The 13,014-nt window shown below is 39.1% G+C and overlaps 1 protein-coding gene across 1 annotated transcript in view; it reads right to left on the bottom strand.

Annotated features, from left to right (window-relative positions):
* Window positions 1-7,530, bottom strand: part of LOC118772980 (complement factor H-like) — a 28,829-nt gene extending 21,299 nt beyond the window's left edge. Inside the window, exons 1-5 of the mRNA XM_036521692.1 lie at window positions 7,383-7,530; window positions 7,061-7,234; window positions 6,869-6,974; window positions 6,380-6,456; window positions 5,933-6,115 (exon numbers count right to left, since the gene is read on the bottom strand). Of these exons, the coding sequence (XP_036377585.1) occupies window positions 5,933-6,115; window positions 6,380-6,456; window positions 6,869-6,974; window positions 7,061-7,234; window positions 7,383-7,449 (607 nt within the window). The 5' untranslated portion in view covers window positions 7,450-7,530. The remainder of the gene's footprint in view (window positions 1-5,932; window positions 6,116-6,379; window positions 6,457-6,868; window positions 6,975-7,060; window positions 7,235-7,382) is intronic.
* Window positions 7,531-13,014: the final 5,484 nt, after the last annotated feature.

Here is a 13,014-nt window from a genome sequence, read left to right as displayed (position 1 = left end):
CCCATATACACAGTTTATCATGTTCTACTCTAATTTTCTAGTTATTCGAAATTATTCTGAAAAAAATATTCAGCTGTCAATATTATCGTATCCTGTGAGATTTCCAAAATCGTACACGACCGGGGGCGAGCCACACCCTGCTATCTTGCTAAAACTAATTTCACAGTCACACGCTCTCATGTCTATCGCCCTAATTATCTGAGCTGCGTTAGGGCTAGCCGACTCTCTGGTGAACATTGGCTAGATCTCATCATGTTCGAAACAAAGCGGAAAGTAACTGGTAAACTCTCTGCTATGTCCCGCCCACCTAATTACTAATTCCAAGGCTGACAAGTTGTCGAAACTTGCTGAATGTGTAATCCTTGAACGACCTTCGTCGGCATTAAATAGCTTTGGGTAAAACAATGGTTTAATTATGCTTCCAAGCCCACCATGGGCTGGGAAGCATATTGTTTTCGTTCTGTTTTTTTTTTTTTTAATTTTCTTCTGTTTTTGGGGGGGAACTTTTGGGGGGGAACTTTTGGGCCGAAGGCCCCCCCAACCCAATATTTACAAAAAAACCCATTTTTTAAGGTGTTTTTCTATGCGATAAGCCTCCTAGATTGTAAATCTAGGGAATGTGAAATCTGGTCCTGGACGTAGCCTAGGGGGTCTATTAATCACATTGCATGGGGTTTATGGATATCTGCTATAATTTGGAAGTTACCTGGATCAAAAGCCTACCTGTGCCATAAAATGATGAAAACAGATTTTTCCCACTGCTATAACTCCAAAACGGTTAGAGCTATTCACACCAAACCTGGTAGGTTTGTGGCGCATGTGTATGCAATTCTGTCATAAGGATGTGGGGCGCGAAGCCCCCCTCCATAAAAAGTTCTATAAAATATGATCTAAAAATATAACGGGAGTCTATGAGAATACTTGCAGTACTGAATTCTTCCACGAGAGGCGCGATCCCGTGTCTTGAAAAGGAAACTCTTATACAAAAGTTGAAAGAGGCGAAAACATGGCGGAGCACGCATAGAGGCACCTCATAAAGTTTAGGGTTACTATGCTACGAATCTCAAGTTTGTTCATTAGCTGAGAAAAGTACTTAAGTTAACGTTCATGCACTTTACAAACGATTACATTCTTCTCCTCAATACACGTTGTAATTCGTAATATCACCACGTAGCGACTTAGCTAGCTAGCCCTCTAACTAAATATTGAGTCTTAGTAGGGCGGTGAATGTTGTCATCCTTGTGTCTGCAATCATGTCATGATTATATTATCATTCTGTCCGCACCTAGCGAGCCAGTTAAAGTGAATGTCCATGCACTCAGCGAACGATTACATCGCTCTTTTCAATGCTCGTCGTGTAGCGAATGCGGTGCCAGCTAGCTTGCTAATATTTTTGTGTCACTACGCTAGCTAGCTAGCAACACTCGTCGTGTAGCGTTTTAATATCACCGCGTAGCGAATGGTGTGCTAGCTAGGTTGCTAGCTAGCTAGTTTTGTAAAACCAAAGCGCGCTTGTTTAGGTGTTTGAACCAATCTTATGACTGTCAGTGTAAAATAACTGTGTTACCTGTAAATGAAAAGGCAGTTGACTAGCAAGTTAGATTCCGTTCATCACTGAAATTAAATACCCTTAACTCAGCTACAGCTGATATTGTGTTAAATTCTGTTCATCGTCGGAAAAAAACAAACGCTAGATTACAACATTTTGAACGTCACCGTATTTGTCTAGCACCTTGCTAGTACGGTTGAATTAAATAGGCTAAGCAAGATACTGCGTTTCCAGAGTTTCTTACGTTATTCACTGCAATGAAAAGGTTTCAGAATGTAGTTTAATATCAAAAGGCGTTTGCTAGTATTATGAATACATTTATGAATTACTTTTCTAAAACCTAAGCGCGCTTGTTATGGAAGAACGTAAAGAAAGGAGCGCATGCATTATCAAAGAAGCGACTTGCTCAGAGCAGTGTTGCCAACTACTTTCAATGGAAAGTAACTAAAGCCTGCTCGAAAAGTCGCGAAATGTCGCTAGATGACGTCATGAGCTTTGCTCATGCATTCTGCCTAGTGTCAGATGATGTCAGGCCTCTCTCCCACTCTCTGTGCTCACATGTACTGTATTAATACAGCCGAATTCCCAATAAAGCTGTTCTCATTTACATATTTTCTGTTTCTGTTGTCAGACAATGGGACGAGTATGAAATAGTGACTGAAACGCGGCCCATTAAGACAACATGTTAACCAGCAGTCACTTCCAAGCCATTTCCAAGCGGCTGGTCTGCGCTGCTAAAATTCTGATTTCAAAAATCACCATACACTTAAGTTAAAGACAAGGGCTGTGCTGTGATTTCGGCTATATTTACATGTAAAATGATCACTCAGAGAGAAAGATAAAAGCGACATAATATCTTATTTTTTCCCTCAGACTGCGCACGACCTCCGTGTGATAGTGGGTGATAAGACAGTGATAACGGTCAAAACGATCAAGTTAAATTGTTTGAATTAAAACAAAGGAGGAGCAAACAATACATGATTAGTGATAGGTCCTTGGCAACACTGTTTGCACATGCGCAGCTCATTCACGTCTATGTCAGCTGCCCTGCTGAATCTGCTGTTCCGTCTTTTTGCAGAGTAGACGCAGAGAGAGGTGTGCTAGGGTTAAGTGCTAAGGTTTTTTTCCCCAAAAAGTCGCTAGATTTGTCGCTAGGTGCTTTAAAAAAGTCGCTAAATTGGCAACAGTTGTTCAGAGTTAAGAGTCTACGTAACTTGATATTCATGATGTAAGCAGGTTGTTCCACTCTTTTTGCTTTATTCACTCTAACCGGCGTGCCTTCTGTAGTGTAGTTTAATATATGAAAACGGCGCTAGGCTGCTAGCTAGCTTGCTAATATTTTTAAATACTTGTGTACATAGATTCTACTTCTCAAACTTTAAAACAAAGCGTACCCCATTTAATATGGTAAAGTATATTGAAAGGAAGTAGTCTGTGTGTCAAGTAACAACAGTCCTTATGTAGAATCTGCACGTAACTTGCTATAAGACGATTACAAGATGATTATTATTACACAATATTTAAATCTGTGTAACTATAAAACAGAACATAGCTGTGATTAAACGAATGCATGTCATTGAATTGTGCTGTTTAATATGTTTTGAAAGCACTGAAGGTGTTAAAGTAATTATGGAATCAGCTCAGTTCGTTTAATTGTTATATATCTTTTTACACCTTTGGGGCTTGGAAGCATTTGAGGTGGCTTGCGACCCTCTAGTTTAGTCTAATCGTCGCCAAAATGGTCTGTAATGTACTATGGAGGGCTACACTGCGCGAAATTATTAAAAGAAATGAGCAAGGACAGGACGAGCACTGAAATGACTGTTACGCTGGCTACCAAGCTACACCTGTTAAAACTAATAGTAGTTAAACTTACTGCCAGCACATTTTTAGCGAAGTTATCATTGGCTTATTATAAGAAAAAGGGTAACGTTAAACAGTGGTATCAACACAGCAAGTAGTTAGCTAAGTACATATCTTATACTTTCATCTGCTTACTAATAATGCCGACTTGTTATACATGATTGCAGATAAATGCAAAGATAAAATATTGTTTACAACAGTTTTTAACTTACCTTGAGCACACGTAGATGTCTTTCGTTATGTTCTTGGTCACCGGCAGCAGAAAGACAAGCTAGGTAACCAATTAACAAATGTTGGCTATCTTAGCTAACCGTAGCTGGCTGTCAGTTCCATCTGATTTTGGTTATGAGATTGCTGGCTAGTTACTGAACGCCGTTGGTTAAGGGTTATGTTAGATTTCATTGCAACGATAGCTGGCTTGAGTCTTTCATTATGGGGTGACCCAGAATCGCCTTAACGCCCACTATCGTATTTTTGGTCAGCACATTTACATCGGAGTTGTGTGTCGGTCTTAAAGCTGCGAAAATCTATTTTTTCTCCAAGAAGGCCTTGAGTTGTGGAAATAGAACAAAAAGACTCGACAGGAGGTTATCCATGCCCCCAGCTCTGACACTACCCCATCAGATAGCTGTGCCCTCTGCCAGGTTACTGTAAAAGCCAGCCATTCAGTTTTCTTTTTTCAACTGTCAAAGTATTTTTATGCCTAGCTTGATCATTGTCTTTCGTTTTTCTAATTATGGTACAAACTACTATCATCCGAAAAAAATCTAAGGACACTGACATTTCATATCAAGGTGATCATGATGTCACTTGCTATGTGGCGTTAATTTGGCGCCAGTGGCGGGTTTAGGTATGGGCGACATGGGCAGACGCCCAGGGCGGCATCTTGCCGGGGGCGGCACGGGGCGCCTGCACAAAAAAAAATTCGGAATGGTGACATTTGCGCCATCGGTTTTCTATCGCTCAATTACACGTCACATCAATGACATGCCACCGTGTGGATCGGAGTGGGCGCCCTGATTCTAGTTTGTGAGCTAGGCAGGCTACTGTCTGGGAAGGTCTCCCACTCAGAAGTATGAGATGGGGAGGGGGTGGAAGTAGGTTGACCTCAAGTCTCCAATATTCCATTTCCTTTCACACAGTTTCATTAGTAAGGTGAATCTCCAATGTTGTAGGCTAACTTAAAAAAAAAGGGGGGGGGGGGGGGGGGTCTTCGCCCAGGGCGCCATACAAGGTAGAACTGGCACTGCTCAAGACTTCATTCAGTGAAGATTTGGGGGTTGAGATTTAAGTAGCAGACTGTTTCCCAGGCGTTCCTGACATTGCACCCATTATGTCCACAACTGCTTTCAGCTCCAAAGCTGCTGTACCCTTGGGCAAGGTACTTAACCCAGATTTGCCACAGTAAATATCCAGCTGTATGAATGAATAACATATAAAAATTGTAAGCTATGTAAGTCCCTCTTGATAAGAGTGTCGCCTGAATGCCAATAATATAATGTACAAGAGCCCGAGGAACAAGTCAGCGAATTTAAAAAAATTGAGTTGTGTTGTTGTGTTATTCAAACTGGTGTTATTCATTGTCCTGGTGTACAATGAGTTTTAATTAATATATGGACATATTTGTAATAATACATGAAAAAAAAAAACATGTCTAAAAGTAAGAGGGGGCCTGATGGTGCTCAGCCAAAAATGTTGGAATACCACTGAACAGGAGGCACTGAATGAATAAGCGAGTCAGTGAACAGTAACTTCATATATAACAGACTTAATTCAGTAAAAGAGGCCGCCTGCCCATCTCTACTATGTGCACAAACTGAGTGACAGGGAAATAAGAAAATCACACTGTGATCCTGCATAAAGGGACAGTGGGTAATGTAAAGTATAAAGGTGAACCTGAACACCTGAAATACTACTACCCAAAGCACTTTCTTATGTCTTAATCTTTGCTTTCCTTTAAAAAAATCAAATCCATGGTTTCATGCAGTTATACCTCTACTATCTAGCTTTTACCTTGTCTGGACAGCGATTGAAATGTGGTCATGGAGGGCTTCTAATATTGGTGACTCCTTGTATAGCTGTTTGCTTGTGCTGTACTCTCCCTCACTTATAAGTCACTTTGGATAAAAGCGTCTGCCAAATGAATAAATGTAAATGTAAATAAAGGTACACACTGCAGTACATTCCTTGGTATTTGTTCTGATACTGTTGCATTCAGTGTCCTACATCTTAATTTCGATTATCTACTCACCAACAAATTATTCTTAATTGAAATTCATTAAAAACTGATTTGAAAACTATTTCACCTATTGGATATTTTGTCTGAAGTCTGAATCCTTTTCTACAGTTTGTTGCTGAAATTTAAGTACAAATCATATTCATACCAAGTCAATCAGGGTCTTAGGATCAGCAGATATGAGTAAGAATCATGCTGGCTTTAGCAGTTAGCTTACACCTAAAATGTAACAAAACTAGACTGGTTAAGGTAAGCATTGGCTATTTTAGCAAAGAATGACGTACCTTCACATTTTGGTATCTTATGACTCCATTTACCGGTCTCCGTACAATAAATTTGTTCTGTTCCATTGAGTTTAGAGTTATCAGACTGGCAGTCAAACTGAATCACATCACCATATTGAGGCGCTTCTGTATTTCCAGTTGCCCTCAAACCTTCAGCTGGTTGTATTGGTTCACATTTCACCACTATAACAAATGCAAAATAGAAAAAAGCTGTCTGTGAAAGCTCAGCGGTGCAGAAACTCAGAAGTAACACAAGAGGATTGCACACTCTCTAGAGAGCTCTTGCATCCAAGTAACAGCAACCCTCACTGCATCTAATTTCATGTTGCGACCTGATGTCCATAATTATTTGTATGTTACTACCATAAACTAAATGTGGCATCATCTTGTTATAGTTTATTTATATTGACAGTAAACTGGAATCGGTGGATTGCACATTTTCTTTACCTTCACACTCAGGAACAGCGTTATCCCATCCTTGATCCCTGCAGTTTCGGTGAGTTACCCTGCTCAGCATTGTGTATCTGAAAAGACCCATAATTCTGTAATTCTGCAACTTGTAAAATACACCCAAGTCTTTTTCAACACTATCACTCTTTATACATCTGTGTTTTGTCTTTGTTTTGCTTGAAGTCTGGGGACAGTGTGCTGCCCCCACCTATATTCAAATTGCTAAAAGTAAACACAGAAAAGGACTCCTACTGTCCATGTAATGGTTATAATTATAATACTCCATTCTCTATGAGTGTATATTAGCATATATAGCATATAATATATATTACATTTATGCCCTTTGCACTAAAGCACATGAATGAACAACAAGTAGTACTGGGGTCCTTTGAGTTTTTAATGGCTATCGATAAATGATATTGATGCCTTGTGATAGTTACCAATGATGAACGTAATGAATCAGATGTTTGTAAAGCACACACATACCCTTTTTTGCAGGTGTATTGGACTACAGATCCAAATACAAAGTCGTTTCCTTTAGTAAGCATGAAATCCCCATTTAATATGTCTCCTGGGTGACCACATGACTTTGCTAAAAATGTAATAGATAAAACTGATAAACCAGTTACATGTGTAAAAGGTACATTTCAATCAATTAAAGTCAGATGTTTTCCTTACGTTCACAGCTTTGTCTGCTTTTCATCCATTGACCATTTGAGCATGTGAACCTAACATTTCCAAAATAGCCAATTTGACAAGGAAATCTCACACTCTCTTTATTTTCATAGGTTTCTTTTGGTTCGGGAAGGTATTCAACATTTTCATCTGATGGTAGTGAACTGCCAGTACAACCTATTAGACAAGCCAAAAAGACAAAAGCATTGATAACAGAATGATACAACACTGTTGTGTACTGTATCATATATTGTCTTGATGACCTATACATCAATGTTCAATGATTATGACTTATATATCAGGCTTATGAATTATATATTCTTACCTTTCTGCGCCTTGACAGCCGTAAAGCAAATCCATAATATAAGACAGAACCATCTATTGGCATGCATTTTTGTTTAGGTCCAACTCAGCATGCAATTCAGCAAATGTCCTTTCTTGTGAGATGCAAGCAAAGCATCGTGGTTAAATATCCTCCGGCAAGTTAATAATTTAACAGTCCTCTTGAGTAGACTTTAGCAATGATTTTATCAGTGAGAGGGAAGTCACTGGTGTGCCATACTTAAAAAGAAACACACCCACTGCAGTAGAGGGTGTTGTCATGACTTTTTTGTACAAACTCAGGTTAAACAAATCATGTGTGTTTCAAACCCACATTAGAGTATATGTGCACAAATCTAGTTTTCAGCTGATGTGACAAAATGCTTGAAAATATTCCTTTATATCATTAAATACGTTCTTATTTTGTATTCATGTACTTTTTAAGCTTTACATGTAATTCATTACACATGTCTATACAAATGTTTTGTATGGAACAGTACATTGCAAAACTGCATGGTATAATGAATTTGGATAACTGAAACAATCAAATTGACCAAAAGAATTTGACAGAATTATGAAACATGTAATACGATATAGCTTTTAAAGTACTGCATTTGAACAAAGTATTCCTTCCCCCTAAAGGAAGAATGCTTGATAAAGTGAGAATACTTAGCATAATAAGCAATGCCTTGAAAAGCATATGTGTGTAGTTTCTATTTGTTTTTTGTTTTTAACATTTCAACATTACATTAGTAGACTATTGATCAATGTAATTGTAGATCCAGTATGTTTTAGCAATGTAAAAAAGGAGAACAGACTAAGAAATCCTTGAGCAATTACATTTATTTCCATCCTGGTGTTTATGACTGCCAGGAGCCAGACCAGAGAAACCCAGCTGAGGACTGAGCTTGGAGAGAGGGGATTTCCTGGGAGAGATCTGAAGAAGTTAAAGACCCAGACCAGCAAGGATTGGCAAATATTGTGGTGTGCAGTGCTGGAGAGTCTGTCCCCATTATTCAAGGCAAGAGTTTAATTGTTTGGTGACAGCGAGTGTGTGTGTGAAACACTGGGGGAGGCAGTGGCTGGGGAAGTGAAAAAGACACTTGTTAACTAGAGACTGGTGGCCTGGAGGTGGGGATCAAGTGACATGCTGGTTGTTCACTTCTCCAGCCACCGCTTCCCCCTGTGTCTCATACACAGTCTCGCTGATGGTGTTTCCAACCTGTCCACATGGTTCAGGCCAAAATACCATCTTAGTCTTTACCTGTATAAGTTGTGTGGGGATAAGAGGGAGGGCCCTCACCTTGCACTGCTCTGGGTGGGAGGAGGAATGAGGCTGGTATCTACTGGGGCCAGCCTCAAGTCTGCAGTGTGGGCCAGCTACGGTTTGTGCATGTGATAATAGCCTGTAGGTAGTGGTGCACATTGAGTGTGTTGTGTGTTTGTGCTGTGGCTTACCTTACTGTGTCACGTTTACCTGCAGAAGGACATCTCAGGTCAGGGTGGGATCCAGAGGAGGTGTATGAGGGGCCGAGAGCGGCATAAAGGTTAAAGCATCAGCATTCTCATTCAGTTGTTTTTTTTTCTTTTTGATGAACTGAAATAAAGCTTTGTCTTACTTACCTGGTCCTTGTAGTGGGTTGAGCAGAAGTTACTGCAAGGGGAAGAGGTGTGGTACTCACTTCTCCATGTTTTCCATATTACCACATTTTACCATGTGAAATCAAAAATGTTTTTATAAGTATGATAGAAGACACAAGGAAGCATAGTACAAAAATGATGCATGGGTAAGGTGGTGATGTGACTCAAGGAGAAGCCAAAGCATCACTCAGTATTTTTACAGTCTTCACCGTCATGACACATCATCAGATTTTTTTCCCATTTAACGAATTTGTATTGTTCATGCAGGGAATTAATACAGAAGCATCTGACTGGATTAGGCTGTGGGAAAACATTTATTTCCCTCCAGAAACATAATACAACAGCTTGTTCACTTCAGTCTGACACCAAGAACTTACACAATTTTGAGCCATTTCATCTGGTAAATAAAAAGCAACTAGTCAGAACATGTTGTGGGAGTGTTTGCTTGTTGCATGATTTTAGACATATATTGTGAAATCCTTATCTACACCTATAAAACCGTTATTTACCCCCCTCCCATTCTGATTTTGTTGAATCATACTGAATTTACTGCAGTTTTCTCTTATAGAAGAACATAAGAACATAAGAACATATGATGACGAGAACAGGCCATGCGGCCCAACTAAGCTCGCCATTTCTTAATTAAAGAGTATCCAAAACTGCATCAAGTCTAGACTTGAACACAGCAAGGGTCTCTGCCTCAACTACATGACCTGGCAACCTATTCCATGTATTGATAACTCTTTGTGTAAAATAATATTTCCTTATATCAGTGCGGAACTTACTCTTAACTAGTTTCCATTTATGTCCTCTTGTTTTACAGACTGAACTCACCCTAAAGAATGTATTATAGTTAACCTTATTGATTCCTTTTATAAATTTAAATACTTAAATTAAATCACCCCTAAGCCTCCTCTCGCTTAGTCTTAATAGGTTAAGTAACTTTAGTCTTTCCTCGTAGCTTTTATATTTCATGCCAGGAACTAATTTAGTTGCCCTTCTTTGAACCTTTTCTAGAGCTTCGATATCTTTTTTATAGTGCGGTGCCCAGAACTGCACACAATATTCCAGGTGCGGTCTGACTAAGGCATTGTATAATTTCAATATAACCTCTTTAGATTTATACTTAATACTTTTGGCTATATATCCCAGCATCCTGTTGGCCTTTTTTACTGCTACAGCACACTGCCTAGATCCTGTTAAGCTTGGGTCAACTATTACTCCCAAGTCTTTTTCAAATTGAGCACATTCTAGTTTTTTTCCACCCATGAAGTAGTCTTGTCTAAGGTTCTTATTTCCCACATGCAAGACTTTACATTTATCTAAATTGAATGTCATCTGCCAGGTATCTGCCCACTTTTGGATGCTGTTTAGGTCTTCCTGTATTACCTTAGTTGATTCTATACTGTTGGCTAGACCCCCTAGTTTTGTGTCATCTGCAAATTTTACTATTTTACTACTAACCTCTGCATCAAGATCATTTATGTATATAAGAAATAGCAAAGGCCCCAACACCGATCCCTGCGGGACTCCACTTTGTACAGGACCCTGCTCTGACAATTCCTCCCATAGTTACAGTCTGCTTTCTATTAGACAACCAACTTCGAACCCACTCAGTGATACCTCCTGTAATTCCTGCAGATTTCATTTTCAATATGAGTCTCTTGTGCGGAACTTTGTCAAATGCATTTTGAAAGTCCAAATAGATAATATCATAAGCTTGGTTTGAGTCCAGACATGCTGTAGCTTCCTCAAAGAAGTCCAGGAGGTTTGTTAAGCACGACCTCCCTCTGCGAAAACCGTGTTGGCTATCATTTAGAACACTATTTTGTTCCAGGAATAATTCCAAATTATCCCTAATGATGGATTCCAGTATTTTGCATGCGATACAAGTTAAGCTGACAGGCCTATAATTTCCTGGTTCAGTCCGGTCTCCTTTCTTGTAGATAGGTACTACACTGCCATGTTTCCAGTCATCTGGCATTTCTCCAGTTTTAAGGGATTGCTTAAAAATAACTGTCAGAGGCTTGTAAACCACCTCTGCTAGTTCTCTGAGAACTCTTGGATATATTCCATCAGGGCCTGCTGCCTTATTTGTTTTAGGTTTTTGAAGTTTATCTAGTACTTCTGCATCATTTAAATCAATTTCCTCTATAAGTCTCTGAGAACTGACTGCACCTGAAGGCATATGCGAAAACACTTCACTAGTGAAACTCTCTATCTTATAGACTCACCTTGTTGCTTTCTACTTACTACTGCAAAGAAAAGTACACTGCTGGCTGGGTCTACTCAAAATCCTCCACTGATACCTACCAGTATTTGTCATTATTAGGTATCACTAGGAATGATCAGAAGGATTCGCCCATTTATCAATAAAAAGATAATCCATCAAATTTCAGCAGAATCAGTATTTTTTTCACAGGAATGAATGTCAGAACTCATCGTAAACTCCGTCTTATCACTGCAATGGGCCCTCTCCTGCAACCTCAAACACACACACAGATATAGGACAACTGTCCAAACAGTCTGCACGGTGCTCTAGCGTACGTTTGCATGCAATCACAGTATATGGGCTGACAGGCAGCTGCAGTTAACATGGAGTTACTATCCATTTACTAAGCTACTGAAAACATGTAAGTTCATGGATAGGGTAGAATGAGCTTTTTGGTGCTCAGTTCATACACCCACATTTGGTTGGTTTTTCATACCAAGACTTAAAAAATTAAATTTATAGAATAATTGCAGTACAAGTGAAGACAGTAATCATTAGTCTTGTATTTAGGTATGAGTTGCTTTCAGTAGTTTTTCAGTCAGTCATGCAAAAACTGTATTATCTGACAATTGATTATGTGAAAATTTGCCTCCTAATAAATGAAACTGTGTAAATGTAATAAATGAAATTATGTGTTATGCCAATATTATCTTCCTCATCATTTTCCATGAGTCTCGTGGCTACCTTTTCCTGGGGTCAGTGAATAAATTTCCAACCTTTTCCTCAATTGGCCTGAGTTTTTTGTATGTTTATTATTCCTCCTGGAAAATATACTATACTACATGTACAGCGTTTTGTGCCATTTTTGATTGTAAAAATACAGTATAACAAATAAAACTTGATAAATTTGATAGATAGATTTGAAAAGACATTAAGAGTTATACAGAGTTACAGGAGTTATTTGTGTAATTTTAAATTATAAGAAGCACAGCCACTTTCTGCTGTACAATGTGAGACGCAACTGCATGGAGGGACGTACTTTTAGACCCTGTGAGGTCCTTTGATAGCCTTGCGTTTGTTGTGGTATAGGGTTCAACCACAATGATCAAAAACACTGGGACAGATACATTTGCTGTTTAAGTACTATGCTTGTTAGAATCAAGCAATGCGCGTGTAAGAATAATTCTGGGCTTGCGCTTAACATATAATACTATACTCAGTCGAAATAAATACTGCATAATATGTTGGAACAAATGAGAATTTGAATACAGTGAACCTCTTATCTAGCACTAATTAATGAAGCAGCAAGCACAACAAAAATATTGTTAAAACAGTTGTGCATTTCAGCTACATGCCTGGCTGCCAGTCAATATTGCAGGAAAAATTTGCTTTCTTGAATCTTACCAGTCTCAAGACCAGTCAAAGAAATGCAGCGAGATTGGGCAGTCCATCCCACTGTCTAAGATTATAAAGACCATGAGCATCATGGTCAACATGAAGATTTCACATCATGAAATGCAACCCAGCAACGCACCATAACATAGTACTTTTAGCACACAATGACCAGTAGGTTGTGTAGGGGGTGAATAGTGTTATCCATTATGTTGAGCAACTTGTGCAACATTCTTCTCTCCACAACCAACTGTAAGGACTCCAGAGCAGTCCCCAGCATAGAGCACGGCTTCTTTATCAGATTGTTCAGTTTTGCCATGGTAGATAAGAATTGTGCTATTTCACAGTGATATTATGTAATAGCAGAGCACTCACAGACCACTCCCCATGT

The sequence above is a fragment of the Megalops cyprinoides genome, chromosome 2 (genome assembly GCF_013368585.1).
Source record: "Megalops cyprinoides isolate fMegCyp1 chromosome 2, fMegCyp1.pri, whole genome shotgun sequence".
In the NCBI taxonomy this organism is placed as follows: Eukaryota; Metazoa; Chordata; class Actinopteri; order Elopiformes; family Megalopidae; genus Megalops; species Megalops cyprinoides.
Note: the sequence above shows the minus strand (reverse complement) of the source record. Positions and strands in the feature narration are given on the sequence as shown.